Source organism: Pipra filicauda, unplaced genomic scaffold (genome assembly GCF_003945595.2).
Source record: "Pipra filicauda isolate LSUMZ 115617 unplaced genomic scaffold, ASM394559v2 scaffold193_size2426894_pilon, whole genome shotgun sequence".
Taxonomy (NCBI): domain Eukaryota; kingdom Metazoa; phylum Chordata; class Aves; order Passeriformes; family Pipridae; genus Pipra; species Pipra filicauda.
Genome location: NW_024104302.1, coordinates 1850096 through 1867363, shown reverse-complemented (window position 1 = coordinate 1867363; position 17268 = coordinate 1850096). Strand labels below are relative to the sequence as shown.

The 17268-nt window shown below is 53.5% G+C and overlaps 1 protein-coding gene across 1 annotated transcript; it reads right to left on the bottom strand.

The window, feature by feature from the left end:
• Positions 1 to 319: 319 nt before the first annotated feature.
• CAVIN1 (caveolae associated protein 1) lies at positions 320 to 15529 on the bottom strand. Its single transcript, XM_027747430.2, has 2 exons — positions 14835 to 15529; positions 320 to 2699 (listed from the first exon to the last, which is right to left on the bottom strand). Exons 1-2 carry the CDS (start codon positions 15252 to 15254, stop codon positions 2034 to 2036), a joined length of 1086 nt encoding a protein of 361 aa, XP_027603231.1. The 5' UTR covers positions 15255 to 15529; the 3' UTR covers positions 320 to 2033.
• Between the last annotated feature and the right edge of the window lie 1739 nt (positions 15530 to 17268).

Below are 17268 nucleotides of genomic sequence, written 5' to 3'. Positions count from 1 at the left end.
TAAAGGGGCCGCGCCCAGAGCAGCGCCCCCGCGTGGGGAACCGGGGAGTGGCCCCGGGGGCAGCGCGGCGGAATCCATGTGGGGCTGTAGGGATTGATCCCATGTGGGGCAGTGGGGGTCAATCCCAAGTGGGGCTGTAGGGATTGATCCCATGTGGGGCTGTGGGATTCGATCCCAGGTGGGGCCGTGGGGACTGATCCCGTGTGGGGCCATAGGGATCAATCCCAGGAAGGGCCATAGGGATCAAACCCATGTGGGGCAGTGGGGGTCAATCCCCAGTGGCAGCCCCTCTCCAATGCCACACACAGGCCTCACGCTGGTGGTTTACAAAAGAGACTTTATTGCTGTGCTGCTGCCCGGGCACAGCCGGGGACGGCCAGAGGTCACTGGGGCTCCCGCCACCCCAGCCTCACTGCCCGGAGAAAACCCGCCAGAAAACCGCCCATGGGCCTGCAGGAGGCTCTGTAAGGGCAGGGGACTCACACAGCACTGGGAACCACCGCCCCCCCGCCCCACGGGCAGCCCGGAGCCGGTGCCCCCCACACTGGGAGCCTCTGGTGTCCCACGGCTGCCCGCAGCTGGCACACTGGACCGGCCTCATGCCTGCTCTGGGAAGGGCGGCTGTGGCAGGGCCCTGGGGCCAGGACAGGCTGGGTGCACTGGACAATATGAAGGAAAGTAATTCTTACAGGAAAAGCAAGTTTATATATTGGGTTATGTGAGCAGCAGCCGCCTCGTGCTGGGGGGAGCAGGATGGGGAAGGTGGGGTGGGGGCTGTGTATGTGAGAGCCAAGGGGGCCGAGCCAGGAGGGCCCTGGAGCCACTGTGTGCTGCCCTCGCTCAGGGCACAGAGTGAAGCTGCAGAAAGCAGGAAACAGAGAGGAAAGCAAAGGACGTGGGCGTGAGCCCGAGCTGTGCCGGGACCCCTGGAGAGAGCAGATGCTCAGAAATGCTCAAGGTCCGGTGCTGGACAGGCATCAAGGCCACTCTGATGGTCGAGAGCCTCACATGGCAGCAGCACATCCCATTTCCCTCTGGAAACAACTTGTGGGTAATGGTGGCTGCTCTGGCATCGCTCCCTGTGTGTTCCCCCTCCTCGAGCAGTGAGCATGGACCTCCTGCCCGTTGTCCCCTCTGCTGTGGGTGTAGAGGGAGCAGATCCAGCACCCCACCTCCGTGCTGCTCCCTGCCCTGGTGAGGACTCGCCCAGTCCCTGGGCCCCTGGCAGCTGGATCCATAACCCGGGCAGGGGAGCCTGCAGCCCACATTGCTCCTGCCACGGTGCCGGTGTGGGGCTGAGCAGCAGCAGCCTCAGCACAGCAGGGAGCAGCAGAGGGCCTGGCTGTGTGATGCCCTATGGGCACCCAGGGCAGCCCCAGCTGCAGGGCGGCTTCCTTGGGAGCCATCCCAGGTGCTGCTGGGTCACCCGGTGCTTGGGAGCACAGAGAGGAGCAGCACCCACTGCCCCACCGTGCTCTGCCCATCAACAGGACTAGCTCAGCTCTTCCCTCCCGTGCTCTGGCTGCATCCCAGTTCCTCTGCTCCCTGAAGGAGTGGCCAGTGTGGGTGCTGGGGTTCTTCCTGACTGCGGGGCAGCCACACACCTGGCACGGGGGTCCGTGAGTTGGTGGGCTAGTTGCAGGAAGCTTTCTTGATGCCAGGTTTTGCTTATGGAGGACTCGAGCTTTCCAGCTGTACAGTCATTATCTTGGGTTCAGCACTCTCCAGCTGGGCCAGGGTCCTGTCGCTCAAAGTCCATCTTCAGGTGTGGGGTGAGAAGGCTGCAGCAGGAATGGTCTCCGAGGGTGACTTAACAGTGTAAGAAAAACAATCCCGTGTTCCTAATGTTTGTGTGCTAAAACTAAAATATAAAATACACCTTGTCCAAGCAGGTAGGGGATCAGCGTCGGCTCTGCAGGGTAGGAAGGATGCATTGTGTACACTTCCCTGGGGCTCCAGGGCAGGGAGAGCTCAAAATGTGAGTGATAAAATATTCAGTTGTCGTCCACAACCCTTCCGTGCTGCAGCCTGTCCTACTCGCTGTCGCTCTTGTCCACCAGTACCGCGTCGGTCTCCTCCGTGATCTCCAGCAGTGTGTGCATCTCGGGGCTCTCCCCTCGCATCAGATCTGAGTTTTCTCCCTCCTCTCCACCAACCTCCACAAGCTCGGTGGCTTTCACCTCCACCTCACCCTCTCTTATTTTCTTGACATGGAAAGTGAAGGGTGGCACTTTGTAGACAGCTGTCTTAGATCTGGCATAAATGGTGTGGTCGGGGGTGAAAGACTTCCTCAGCTTGTCCCGAGAGGTCTTCATCTTCTCTCTTCTTTCATTAGTCACAATCTTGGTGCCCAGTTTGTTCATCCTCTTCTCCAGGTTATGGCGGGTCTTCTCCAAGTTGTGGCGGGTCTTCTCCAGGTTTTCCTTGGTCTTTAGCTTAGTCTTCTCCATCTTCTCCTTTGAGAATGCCTTCTTAAAGTCATCCACCCTTTTCATGCCGCTCCTTTTGATGCGCTCTGCCCGTGACTCTTCGATAATCTCCTCAATCTCTACCTCCTCATCTGACGAGAGCTGGATGTGGTCCTCCTCTGCATGGTCCTCACCCACAGGTGCCTCCTCACCTTCGCCTTCCTTCTCTAGCTTTTCACCCTCCTTTAGAGACTTACTGATGCTCAGTTTAGACGGGAGCTTCACTTCATCCTGCAAGACACAGAGCCAAGCCAGTGAGACACGCACCCCACAGCCCTGGAGCCAGCCCTGCCTCCCTCCCACAGGGCCACTTGGCCTCCACCTGGCTAAAGAAACCCAGGTGCCTCAGGCCTGGGCTCACTCTCCCTTAGTGCATCTGCTAAGTTACTGTAATGAGGATGTGCTTAGGGCTCTCCCGTATTTGTGCTCAGGCATCAGCTCTGCACGCTCTGGGCTGGTTCCAAACCCATCCATGACTCCAGCAGCATGGGAAAGGCAGCCCAGCACTGAAACTGGAGTCTTTCCCTGTCCTGCTGTGCCCTGTCACAGTCCCGTCCCCTCCAGTTTCATCTTTATCCCAGGACCTGGCCATCACAGCCCCTTGAGCAGAGGCATGGCTGGAGCTGGGATCTCGGCCACACTGCTGGCATGCACACGCTGGCCTGGCTGATCCCGGTCTGCACTCAGACTTTCCCAATGCCTGTAGAATTCAGGTGTGGGGCTGGGACATCTCTTGGGATGCAGCAGGCCACCCTATTCTTCCCACTTCTCTGCTGGGAAGTAAGTTAAGGAGTTTGCCCAAGCCCATATCTGGAGATGGTGGAGACAGTGGCCCTGACCCAGTGTGCTGGGTTACACTGCTCTGCTCGGGACAGGGCTGGATTCATTCAGCTTCTCCACGTGCCCAGGCCAGCCAAGTTTCTGATCCCAGTGGCAGAGGACAAGCATGTGCCTCGGAGAGGGGCACAGGTCTGGAGCAGGATTGGTTTTCATCTAAGCAGCACATAGCATGCATCCCTGCTGCAATGAATCACCTCTCCCATCCCAGGACAGGCTGGAAATAGCCCATCACTGCATGGAGTGTCACAGCAGCGGGGCTGCAGCCCACGCTCAGAAATTTATTGCCCGAGCGGTTTTGATCTATGGAGCTGGGTGGGACAGGTGGGAGCTGCCAGAAAATCCAGCAGCAGCCGAAGGGCAGTGTGTGGAATGGGCACACAGCACATGGAGCTGCTGGGCTGAGGCTTGGAGAAGAGCCTGGGCAGCAGGATGGCCGGGCGCCATTTCCAGCCCTGGGGCAGGCAGAAGAGGAACGGAGCAAGGACGAGGATCCACAGCACTGGCGGGAGCAGGGCCCGGGGAAATCAAGGAATAGGCCCTGGCATAACCCAGGACACTGGGAATGGTCATTCTGCCAGGCCCAGCCCGAGGAGGGGCGTCCCTGGCACTGCTGCGGGACAGGACATCCCGGTTCCTGCAGTGCTGGAAGGGATGGCATGTTCACATATCCGTGCCCCGAGCGCTCTCCCACTGCCCCCGCTGCTCCTCTGCTGACCAAGGTCACTGCCACGCCACTGCCCTGGCTGACCAAGGTCACTACGATGCCACTGCCCCAGCTGACTAAAGTCACTGCCATGCTGTGGCTCCAGCCTGAGCCCCTGGATGGAGGCAGGAGGGGATACTCCCCCTGCAGACACAGGTACTGGGCCTGGCCCTGCTGCACTTTTCCCAGCCCTGCCTTCCCTTGCATCCCTGGAAAACTGACACAACTCATTGAATACGTGACTCCAGCACAGCTTCACCTGGGTGACATCTAGATGCTTTCATCTGCTTTCTCATTTTTCTCCAAGCACAGGAGGGTGCTGTTCCTTTCTGGAAGCATAAGGGCATCTGGGGAAACCTTTGTGAGCAGTGGTGGGCCAGCTCCTCAGAGCACTGGGCTCGGTGAGGGTGGCGCAGGCCACAGTGTCCATGGTGAAAACACAGAGCCTGCTGCAGCCGCGTTTTTTTGTGGGTTTTGCAGGCTCTGGGTTTTGTTCAGGGCAGAGAACTGTTCTGGGCAAATCTCTTCACCCTCTGGATCACAGCTCAGGTCCCAAACACTTCATGGAGATTAAGGTGAAGTGGTGAACATGTGTTTTCTTCATTTGATGAGCCACTTCAGCAGAAAACAATAGACATGCTCTCCAGAGGGTGAGGTCAGTCCAGAACAAACCCACATCACTGGGAAGGCAGGGAGCCTGTTCACAACAACACCTGCTGGAGCAATCCCAGAGACTCCCAGGGACCCTGCCCCACCAGCAGAACATCAGGAACTCCAGCCACTTCCTTCCCTCTGAGGCAACACAATAAGCCAGAACAAAGGCATCCCCCTCTTGCCTGGCACAGCTGTCCCTGGAAATGGGCCATATCCTGAAAATTCTGATCGTATCAGCCCCTTGTGAGCTCCAGAACACGTGTCTGCAGAAAGAAAAAATCCCACATCTTCCACATAAATAACCATCTTTCCTCCTGTTACACCAGCAAATCCAGCTCCTGACTGAATTTTCTGATGTGGTGAGATGGGCTGCGCCAGGAATGCTCCCATCCAGCCTCAGCAGCATCCTGCAGCTCTTCTCTCACAGCCATGAGGACGTGGCCAGCAGCAGCTCCCGGTACGTGGGACAGTGGGAGCAACCCCTGTCGGGGTGCCTGCAGCTCTCCCTAATTCCGTGTTTCACCCAGAGAGCAGCAGCTGCCCGGCTCTGCGATCCCACAGGCTGCACTCAGGCACTTCACCTGCCCTTCTGCCGGCCCTGCTCCGTCCCCACAGCCCAACCCCGGCCCAGCAGCACCCACAGACCTGAGCCTCTGCTCTGCCTCTATCAGGAGGCATCTCATGGCTCAGGCCCAGAAGCACAGAGGGACCACAGCTCTTCTCATACATAAAGATCCCAGCCTTCTCAGCCTTCCTGCGTGGGACTGTTTCCAAGAGCTTTTCTCCAGCTGTGCTTGGGAAACCCTTCAGGTCCAGCTCCCAGCCCCTCTCCCTCAGGGCTGGGTGCCAGGGCAGCCCACACAGGGCTCTCAGATGGTGATTCTCTCTCTCCTAAGTCTGGTATAATTCCTGCATTTTCCCCTCTGACACTTCCTCGCTCTGGTTGCTGACCCAAGCAGCAGAGAACCAGCTGGGGGACAGCTGGAGGACTTTCAGCACTGTGTGCCGTGGGTAACTCCCCAGGCTCTGAGCCCAGCTGTATCCAGGGACCATTTCTGCAGGCCTGGGCGCAGCACAGCTGGTGTGAGAACAACCACAGCTTTGGCATGTCTTAATGGAGATGAGCACCTTCTGCTGAGCATCCCTTGCATGTACCACACATTCCCCCTGCATTCAGGCAGGGTCTCCTCCTCCTGGCCTGGGAGGTTTCTCCTGCAGAGAAGCAGAGCTGCCCGGTGTGGGCAGGATGTGCCTGCAGACACAGCTGTGGAGGACAATGGGACCTGTCTGGAACAATCAAGAACTGTCCCGGGTTTATGGATGGCTGCTGCACAAATCCCTGCTCCGCTCTGGGCAAGGCACTACGCTCTCTGCACTTCATTTCACTCATGACTCATCCAAATGAGCCCCATTTTTAACACCAGGCATTCCAGCCACTCTATTTTTACTGGGAAAACACTGACCCTGAAGTGGGCGAGTCCAAAAGCCTGGGTCTTGGCATCCCTGCCTGTTGGGGTGTTCAAAGCCTGGCTCCCGATCAGCAGAGGCAAACTAGTTCTGTCCTCTCAGATAGCTCAGATCCAGCTGGCACAAGGACAATGGGTAAACAACATTTCTCAGAAGATTTTGGTAGCAGCAGCAGCAAACTTTGGTCCCACTCTGTCCACAGCACAGAGCTGCACCCAGCAGCAGGACGGGGACAGGGAGTGTGTGTTGCCCCTGCAGCACAGACCTCCTGGGAAGTGGTGTGCTTCAGGAAGCTCCCTGCCATTGGCAGAGCTGATGGGACTGGTGGCCTGTCTATCTGCAGACTTTGTGGGCACCTGGAGGGCCCCTGGTGCCCATGGCCAGTCCCAAAGGCAGCTGGCTGCCAGCTGATGGGTGCTGGGCTGCTCTGGGTCCTTCTACTTCAAACAGTTCAGAGCTCTTGGACCCATTGCAGCCTCTTCCCGGCTCCCCTGAGTGGGCTTTTATCTGACATTGTTTTTGAGTTCCCTGGCAGTGAGTCACCCGCAGCCCACGGCCATGGACACCAGCCTGGTTGCTACAACACATGTAAACACTTCCCCTGGTGTATAAAAGGCCAAGCAGACACAGAGCTGAGCTGCATTCCCAGCCTCAAAGGGCTCCTCCAGCTCTGCAGAGCCACCAATAAATCTGGAGAACACTCCCAAAATAAGAGTAGGGCTCCTGGATTGCTCTTGTAGAGGGTCTTACTGTCAGCATGTAAAAAACAGAGTCCCAGCACTCCCAGCCACTCCAGTCTCTGGTTGGAAGATTTAATGGAAGGTTCTCACATGCACATGCAAATCACATCTGCAGTTCATTTCACTCCGTTATTTTTACACAATTGCAACAGCACAAACAGTGAGTTTGGTTGACATTTGCAGCCATAACGTGCAGAACATGACCAGCTCACATTCCCAGGCTCCACTGTGACCAAATCAGGCTGATCCCGACACTGGGTGAGCTGGAGCCCACAGCCCCCCCTGTGCCCCAGCCCTCCTTCTGCCCAGCCTGGCCCTGGCCTGGGGGAGGCTGGGGGAGGATCAGAAGCTTGGGCAGCAAAGAGCCCTCCAGGTCAGCTCAAGCCCTGCCAGAGGAGAACACATTCTGCTCTCCCGTTGCCATGATAACTGCTCTGCTCTGCCAGGCCTCAGAGGAGGCTGTTCTGTGCTGACCTTCCAGCAGTGTCATGGGAAGGAGGATTCAACTATTCCTGAGTAAGAGCAGAAAGCCTGAGAAGTACCCAGAGCCTAGCAGAGCTCAGGGGTGTCCAGATGCCCTGAATAGAAGGGGCTGTGCTTTCCTCTCCAGTGCCTTGGTGGAACAGGCTTTTCCTGTGGAGGCTAAAATTGCTATCAGAGTCTCCTGCTAGATCACAAAAGAAATCCCTTTAAGTCTTGTCATTCTCCTTGAAAAGGAGAAGTTTCCCTGGCAGCTTCCCCCAGAGACCCTGATTCCTGGGCTGGGTTCACCATCACCTGGCTCCTGGAATACTCCTGTCCACCCAGGCAGCCGCTCCCACTGGACAGCACTGGGTGACCCCCAAAGGGCAGCTGGAGCTTGGGACATTTTCTCCAGTAGCTGCACAATGACAGGAAGGCAACAGGGCACCATGGCCTCTGTCAAATGAGGTAAGTGTTAAATGAGCAGCACTTAAATTCACCACTCCAGTGTGTGCAGGGCCCAGCTTGGAGCCAGCAGTGCCGGGGGCTGTGGCTGGACAGACACGAGAGGTGCTGCAGGGCCTGCCCGAGGCACCGGGAGTTTACATCACAGTTTGTGCTCTCTGCCTGACTTTTACCTATCTAAAACAACTTCAAACCATTTCACAAACACAAACTAACGCTCACAAGAAGCCTGAGAAGGTGGGTGTTCCAGGGCTGTGTTTCCAGCGCCTCTGAGAACAGGTGGGATTTGCCCAGTCACAGCAGACGCCAGCAGAGCCAACTGCCTCTGGCCACTCGCCCTTCATGCAAGCCACAGAGCAGCTCCTCCCTCCCAGATGGAAGAGGGAGTGCAATGCCGGAGGGAAAATCCCAGCTCCTCACACCCACGCCAACCAGGGCAGCGCATGCAGCAAGCGCATTAGTCACAGGAGGTGTCCTGCCAGCAGCAGGATCAGCCTGGTAGGTCTGAGGGCCTGGGGCAGCCCCGAGCAGGCAAGAGGCAAAGGCTCAGAACCAGCAGCTCCCAGAGCTTCGGAAGAGGTTCAGAGAGATCTTCGGGGGGTGCCGCTGCCGAGGCCCTAAACTGCCGCCTCCTGGTGTGTCTTCTGCTGCCCTGGGCCTGGCGCTGCGCGGGAAGGGCTCAGAGGGCAGTCCCTGGCGAAGGCTCAAGGCACACGCGCGGGATCTTCTCGGGCTAAGATGAGGAAAACTGTGTTTCAATGGCCGGGGAAAGGAAGCACAATGGAAACACTTACCTGCTCCCGACGGGAATCTGAACACGCCAACAGTGATCCGGGTTAGCATGAGAACAGGCAGAGAGAAAAGGCACAGGGGTACGTTTTAGTAAAAGGAGAAGCCAGGAAACAAAATTTGACAGAAAACACAGTCAGCAAAGATCTTTGAGAAGGAGGAGTGTCCATCTCTGCTTCATAGCAGGTCCCAGGAGATATAGGATCCCTTCTGTGGGTTCAGGCACGTTCACACTGAACGCTGCCACAGAGCCAGACTGTTCACAGTCACAAGGATTCAGTGTTGGCTGTTGGGGATGTCTCCCATTGCTGTGGCATAGCTGAATGCAGAGTGTGCTTGTATGTATAAGATCATGAAAAAAAAGGTGGTGTTTACTGTGTTTACTAATTCAAGTGCAGAGGCTGTGGAGATCAAAACAGCCGGTTGCAACTCCATAGGCTGGTTTTGTCACGTACTGACCTTACCCTAAACCAGCGCTGGACAATTCCCAGCAGCTCCCAGACGTCCATACCCAGTGACACAGCAAAGTCAGGCATGGCCTTGACTCTGGGTTCCAAGGGTTGGACAGATTTTGTCTCCAGCAGTGCCAAGAGGTTCATGAAAAGAGAAGCCTCGAGCCTTAGAGAGGAGGCTTCTGAGTCCTGCACTAAGTCACCAAGGAATACTGCTGAGAGTAAGGGAAATATCCAAAATATGGGGGAGGGGGGAGCAAACCAGGTTGGGATTGGGTAAATGTTAGAGGAATAGGCAGTGCATTCTCAAGTGGCATCTCCCTGACTAGCAGAGTCCTCCCATCCTCCGTAATTCCAGGTGTTGTGCAATCTGCCTGGCACTTCTTTCTATCAGGCGTGTCTGGTTACTCTGTGTCCTGGAAGACATGCCCGAAAATCTGGATCTGCTTCATCAGCTGTGAGAAGCAGCAGCCTGGTACTGGCACCAGAGCTGGTGCAAAGGAAGGCAGGGATGGCAGGGAGAGGAGGGGGCTGTGCTCGGAAAAATGCTTTTGCCTACAGTGAGTCAGAAGAGAGGCAGGGCTGTAGGAAACAGAGAAGCAAATAGACTGAAAGTGAAAAGACTCTTTTTTTTCCTCCTCTGACAGCATTGAAAAGTTTTGATGCCATTATCAGTCTATTTGTACCACTGGCTTTGCTCTCAGATCTGCTCCTCCCGGAAAAACCTGTCTGAGCTGATTGATGACTCCAGAGCTGCTTCTGAACAGCAAAGCAGCAAAGATGGGTTTTCATTACAGATGATTTGCAGGCACTGACATTTGCATCCTCACATAAAGCTGAAGACTAAACATCCTGAGACTTTTTATTCTAAATATTTGATTTTCCCTCACTGACACTGAGCATTTTGTTTCTGGTCTTTGTCTTATCTTGCAGCTGTACAGTGGACCCATGATTCTTCAGGTGCTCTGTAAGTTGTAGAAGATCCTGCAGAATAGAGAGGACAATCCCAAACAGGCTAAAAGAGGGCTAAGCCTGTCGCTGAATAGTTTATGAGTCATTGCTGTGCTTTCCAGGCTGTGCACAAGAGAGGCCTGAGGGAGGAATATGTGATCAGGAGGTATATTACCTTGGGATTTGTTTTCATGAGCCACTACTCATCCAATCTAACTCCATCCCAATGGCTGGGCAGCCTCTGGCCCTTTGCTCCAAGACAATTCATGGCTGCACAGCTCAGTCTGTAACTATAATGCTGAAAGGATTTCAGCAAAGCAAACAGGCCTGGCACCAACTGCTTATAAATAATAGCTGAGCAAGGAAATATTAATGCAGTTGATACCAGGCTGCAAGAGAGAAATCCATGCTCTAGAGTTGTCTTTTGGTAGAAAGACTGTTAATCTGCACTAAGAAAAATCCTGGAAGTTAGACGTATTAACATCCTGACTTTTTTAAAGGCTCCTGTGAATTATTATCTTGAGACTGTAATAATTCAGTAATATGCAGAGAATATGCAGGATTTTTGGCACATCAGAATGTTCACGTGGTGCTCCTGCAATGGAGGGGGAACCTGCACTGACAGGAGCTGCTTTGGATTGGATTCACAGCAAAGTGAAACCAGCTTTTTATTTTAAAGTATTATCAGAAAATAATTACAAAACCCACTGGCTGCTGCAATGCAAATCCCTGCAGTGCCCCACTGGGAAGAGGGACAGACGTTCCAGCACAGAGAACTCCCGGGCACACAGAGCCAACTGCTCTTGCAGGAAAAGTGCCCTGTGGGTGCCTGGTGCCCGTGCCTGTCCCAGTGCTGTCATCCAAATTGCTTTGCAAGTTCCTATTTACTCTGTAACACTGGTAGCTGGGCAAGCTCCACTGAACCCCAGGCACGTCACTGACGCAAGCTGCCCCTCAGGCCTGCAGGTCTTGCTGGCTCTCACCCTGGTTTTGTTTCTGAATGACTACTTTCAAACAAAACCATAGCTTGGGGCAGCTGCTGTTCTGTTTAGGCAGTGGAAAAAAGCTGCAGCCCTGGGCAGTGGGCTTGTACACCCTGGGCTTCCTGCCCTCTACTCCTCCTCAGCCCCTTGAGCCTGTGTCCTTTCCCACACTCTCTTTTGAGGAGCACAGTCCCAAAAATGAGGCAATTCAGGCCTGACCTCCTAATCTGTCACATTAATGTGCGGGTTTGAAATCCATCCCCCCTGCCCAAAATGTGCAGTGTTGCTGCTGCCATCCGTATAAGGCCCACGCAGAGCACAAAGCCAGGCTGGGCTATTTATATTCCCTCGCCCGGCCATACCCATCCCACACACTGCACGGCTGGGATGTGGGTCCCACCCTGCTGTCCTAACTGCCCGGCCCTTCCCATGGAAACCCACATCTCACACAGATCAGAGCGGCTGTCAGAGCCCCCTGAGGCGCAGAGGAGCCCCACAGGAGCCCCCAAATCAGACAGTGTGGGGAGCACCCCTTGGACAAAGGCTGCTCTTCCAAACAAATTCACTGCACATCCTGAGCCAGAGCAACCAGAGCTCGGCGCCCACACGAGCCTCAAAATAAAGGACCGGCACACTTTAGAAATTCAATACTCCGTGTGTATGCTGAGTGCTGCAAGGGTTTGCCCAGCTGTAAGAAAGTCAGCCTCTGATACTTGCAGGAATAAGTTTAACTGTCAAAAACTGTTTGGAGGAAAATGCTGGGCTTACGTAAGCTGCCACGTGCCGCTCTCAGACTGAATGCGGCCCAAAGTCTGGTTTCAGGGCAGTAGCTGCACAGGACATCCATTATTGAACCATGAACTGCAGTAACCAGACTCAGATTCAGGATCCTAAAGACAGGAGATTTGGGATGAAGTCACTTCAATTTGTTTTTATTAGCAGCTATTCTCACCAAATTCGTTGGCGTCCTGGTTTCTCTGAAAGATGGGAACCTGGGCCAGAGGCACAAAGGAAGCTCTGTGGAGCTCTGAGCTCTGTTCCCAGGGGCTGCTGAGCAGTGCAGGCACTCACTATCAGACTTTTTAGGAAGGCATGTTCTGCACTGAACGTCTGCATACACAGTGGCCCATCAAAGCTCAGCCACTTGCTTTGGGTCCGCAAGTTTTCAAAACAGAAAGATGGGGCAATTTGGAGGGGGGTTGTTGTTTTCAAATTTTTTTCTCAAGAATCGATCTAATTCCCTACATTAAGTCGATACAAAAACTCTTTCGACTCGGTAGAAATCAGACCAGCTCCTGGCAAAATCAGCTGGAAGTGTTTCTGAGAGGGTGAGCAAGCGAGAAAATGTGCACACGGACAAGACTGCGAGTGACACCCGTAAACGTTCTGCTCAACACCTCATCTTAGCCAGGACATGGGACTGATTTCCAGTTCAGCATTTTCTCCCCCAAAGTCAGAAACTACCCTGACAGTTGTGCTCAGGATCATCCCACAAGTCAGGCTTTCCCTGAATAAAATTTTACTTCAGTTTCCTCCTAATCTACAGCGAGGAAAACACAGCTCTCATAGGCAGTCTGACCTCCCCTCCCAAGGTGCAAAAGATCTAATTTGCACTCCTGAAATAGTCCCTCCACAACTGCTGGAGCTTCAGGACGTAATGCTGAGAGAATAATCAAACATCATTAACCAGCAAAGAACTCATTTATCTTTACCTCCTTTATCTCTTTGCCCACAGAACTGTGCGATATCGAATTCCTACAGAGCATGACTCCTGCTCTGCTCAGCTCTGTTGCCTGAAAACAGTCACCGCTGGGATTATGGAATATTTTACTTCTCTTAAAATGAGTTTCTCTCTTCTTCTTCAAAAGAAAAGGCTAGTAAATCCTTGCACTTTTAGCTACAGCAATGGAAAACACACAGGAGTCACTCCCGGCGTGGCGCAGCAGCTTTCCCTGAGTCAGAGAGGAGCAATAATGTGCTCAGCACTGCAGAATTAATTACATGACCAGTAACGTACCCAACAGACACTTTGATGGGTGAGTGGGGGGTCTGAGAAGTGAAACACTGAATTAGAAGAGAATTATGTTGTAATTATTTGTTTTTAGCCATAGACACCATTAGGAAAGCACAGTGTATTCCTCATTTAACCTCCCAGGGTGGATCCCAGTGCCGGGTCCTGTCCTGCTGGGGCCGAGTCTGCTCCTGCAGAAGTGCCAGGATGTTCACGAGGGCACAAACGGCTCCATTTCACATGGAGTAAACCTGGAGAATTCCTTACTTGTGCTCTACGACCTCACATTCAAATCACACTACGTTCCATTCTGGGAAACTGTTCCAAATTACAAATAACTTTTTTCACTATAATCTCCATGATTACCAAGTCCCTTGCCAACCGACTCGCTCCAAGGCTGCTCTGTCCTCAGCACAGCAGCAAGGGCAGGCCCTGAGCCTTCAGAAGCAGGATGGTTTTTCATATTCAAAGAGAAACTCTGCTCAACATCCATAAGCCAGTGCAAACCAACACAAGCAGCTCACCAAAAGCCAACCTGTCAATGTTCACGGTGCTTCCCGAGGACCTTGAACTCTGCTAACTTCCCACCTATCTGTAACCCACACAGAATGTTAAACAATTCCCTTCCCTCCTCTCATTTTGCAATGGTTTTGCTTCTGCAGTACATTTAAACTTCTATCTTATTTTTCCATAGACAGATTGATACAAAGAGCTTGTAATAAATACACACATGTGTATCTGTCTATAACTGGTCAGGTTTCCCGTATGATCTAAACAGGCTTGAGTATTTCAGCCTTTCAGCCACAATAAAACTACAAATGCTCAAGCTCTGAACCAGGGAGTCGCACAAGCCCTGTATATCTCTGATCACTGAGTCTGTCATGAGCTGCTCTCCCTCAAACCCCATTGCAACGACCATTCTCCCTTTTATTTTGCTTTTTTTCTCTCTCTTCCCATGATCAGCATTCGATGCTTCTCTATTTGTCCCTGGCGCTGGCTATTATTAACTCAGAGGCTTCCAACTGAATCATTAACTGTTTCACTCACTTTTCTCCTGTGGCCCAATAGAAGAGTTTGCTCTGACACGGAAAACTAGCTGCAGGCAGGAAACCTGACAGAACCGTGCTCCTCTCTCTCTCCTTGTTTAATATAAAAGGAAAACTCCAACGCTTAGCATGGGGGGGGGAGAACATCAAGCAAACCAAAGCTGTTACTGAAACCAGACAACGAGAAGGATCAAGGCTTGCAGGATGCAGCAGGAAGAAGGTGGGAATTGTACAAACCCACGGCAAAGTCCACCCTGAGTGCTGCCGAGCTCAGGGGACCGGTCTGGATTTTCTCTGACAGCTCCATCTGCCCTGGCGGGTGGGATTAACCCCAAGCCAGGGTTACTGTCATTTGTTGTTATCAGATGCATGTCACACATCTGAAATGCTATCGCTCTCCACGTAGCCATGCACATGGTGTCTCTTGGTAGAAGAGACGTTGCAGATGGATTTACAAAACCCCCTTCCAGATCCCAGAACACACTTGTACGTCGTTGAGCTAAGCAGTAAAATCGGGTTATTTTGATCCTTCTGGCCCATTGCAGTGAGTGCTTAGGGCCTTGCTTCCTATCTGCATTAAAATTCCTGTTAAGTGGGACAACTCTGTCAAGCTTTGTCTTAGGACACACAGAAAATGTTAAACCACAAATGAGAAAGCTATGGGGGGACCCGCCTCAGCCTGAACTGCCAGACAGTGCAGGGAGTTTGGGAGAGGACTGGACCGGCCATGCAGCATGACAGGACCCTCAGCGAAGAAAACAGCTGCTAACAGGAAGCAAAGACATTGTGAAACAGTTCCCTACCTGGTAGATCATGACTTTGAAGTTCCTGCGTTTCAGGAGCTCCGCTTCATTGGCCTCCAGCTTCTTGATCTGCCCGGCTTGCTTCTCCAGGTTCTGCCGCACCGTCTTCACGTTGACGCTCACCTTGCGCACCTTCTCCAGCATCTTGTTGACGGTGTTGCTGGTGGTGGTGTGGGCCTTGGTCAGCTTGGTCAGCTCTCCCTGGATGCTGGTCACTGCGCTATCCATCTCTTGCTGTCTCTCCTCCAGCTGTGTTTGGGTCAGCTGGATCTGATCCACCGCTCCAATGATCTTGTCCAGCAGGGTCAGCACCATCACGCCGTTGATCTGGTCTGATTTGATGGGCTCCTCGGGCGCCTGCTCCTCCGAGGTCTCAGAGACAGTGGGTGGCTCGATGATTTGCAAGGTGGTGTCCTCCATGGTCGCTCGGGAGTCCTGGCTCACGGAGCCCGGAGAAGCTGTCACTGCAGGGAGAGAGCAGGGAAAACTGAGCCCGAGCCTCAGCTAAACTCCGCGCTGGGAGACGCGCCAGGAATGGGGAGCGCAGTGAGTGAGTGTCTGTGCTGAAATTCAAATGGCACAGCTCCGCACAGCCGTCCAGTGGAACTGCCCTGCAAAATTTTCCAGGCTTGCAGGTCATTGGCTGACTCCACCTCAGCTATAGAAAAGAAGCCGCTGCCAAATGCCTGCTGACCCACCCTTTTGAAATGATTAAAATAGTTGGAGGGGAGGCGATGGCTCTGCATGCAAACACAGGCACAGCTCAGCCAGGAATGCAAAGCTCTGGAACTGCTGCCACCCCTCAGCCTAAAGGCACTGTAAGTAACAAGAGGAAAAAACAAAATCCTCAAGTAAATGACTCGGGAAGCTGCTGGGAAGAGTGGGAAGTGAGCAGCCCCATCTGGGCACAGCTGTGCACATTGAAGGCTGATTTAAACAACTGCATGCGCTGAAGTTCAGCTGGAAAATGCAGACCTGTTGCCAATAGTAAGGCTTGGGGGTTTTTTCCCCAGGATTATGAAAGCATAATTTTCAATATTTTAAAGAAATGCTACAATTTGGATTCAGTAGTTCTGGCACAAAAACATCTGGATCATAACAATACCCCCCGAACTGTGAATGTACGATGGGTGTACACAGTGCATGCAAAGTGCACCACGTCTCCACACAGGTTTAACATGGGAGAAGGATAATGCAGTCCAGAAGGGAGGCAGCTGGGCACTCTCCCCAGAGGAACTCTCTCAGCTCTGCAATCCTCGAGCCATCGACAGATACAGTCACTGACTTTAAATGTGGGACCCGTTGCGGCGCATGCCATGCAAAGCTGTGCTTGAAAGCAAAGCCCAAATACAGTGGGTTACTTGTGGCTTTAGTGGTAAAAACCCTAATTGATTCAGAACAAGGAGACACATGGTAGGTGCCACCCCAGGCTCTGCAACAACCCAGCAGGAACACGCCAAGAATGCGGAGAAGGAAAATTCAGATTCTGGGAGTGACCCTGGGCCAGACCCTTCACTGTCCCTGGAGTAGGCTCAACCAGAGGGAGCCCAGCTCCCATGTATAGTGCTGCCATAGAGCCTCCACTGGCCTGCACTCTGCTGCTGGGCTGGAGGTTCACTGGTAAGGTCTGTGGGCACACTGGGAAGGTGGCAGCTTCCCTCGTCCTGTAACCTTGACAACAGTAATTCATCCTCCGAACCTCCTGCCTCTCGAGGGGCCAAGGCCACCCTTGCCCTTTGCCACCAGCTGGCAAATACCAGGAATGCCCGAGAGCTCCGGGCTCCTTCCAGATCAGCTGGCAAATACCAGGAATGCCCAAGGCAGCCTGGGACAAATAACCCATCCTGACACACAGGCTGGGAAGCCCAGGGCAACCCACAGAGGGACATTGTTCACCATGAATGCTCATGGCAGTCAGCACTTTCCCTGCCCTGTGACTGCTCACCCTCCCCACTGACCTGGGCCTGGCGGCTCTGGAATCAGGGAATTGTATCCTGTGCCCCCACAATAGCCATTATGCCACCTAGGAAAAATAGGCTACTTTTTATGCCCTGTTCTTTCCTGAAGGGACCTTTTTCCAGAGCATTTATTTCCAGTGTTTGCTGCTTATGAGTCAGCTCCATGAGAACACCCTCAGTGCTGGCAGCCAGCGGCTCTTTGTCCCTGGGTGTGCTCCAGGGTGGACTTCCACAGGCACCTGCATGGGGCTTCAGGTACAGGACAGGGTGCCTGTGGAGCAGAGCTCCTCCTGGGCCTGCCATCCATGTGTGATTCCAGCATATCTCTGTGCCTTTGGGTCTCCATTTGGGAATAATTAAAAATCTGCCTGAATAGGTCAGTCTGGATAGAACTAGATAAACTGACAGGGCAGGGACTCGCTCTGTTCCTGGGGCTCAGCGAGAAGTGCCCCTCACGGTGCCCCTGTGCCCACAGT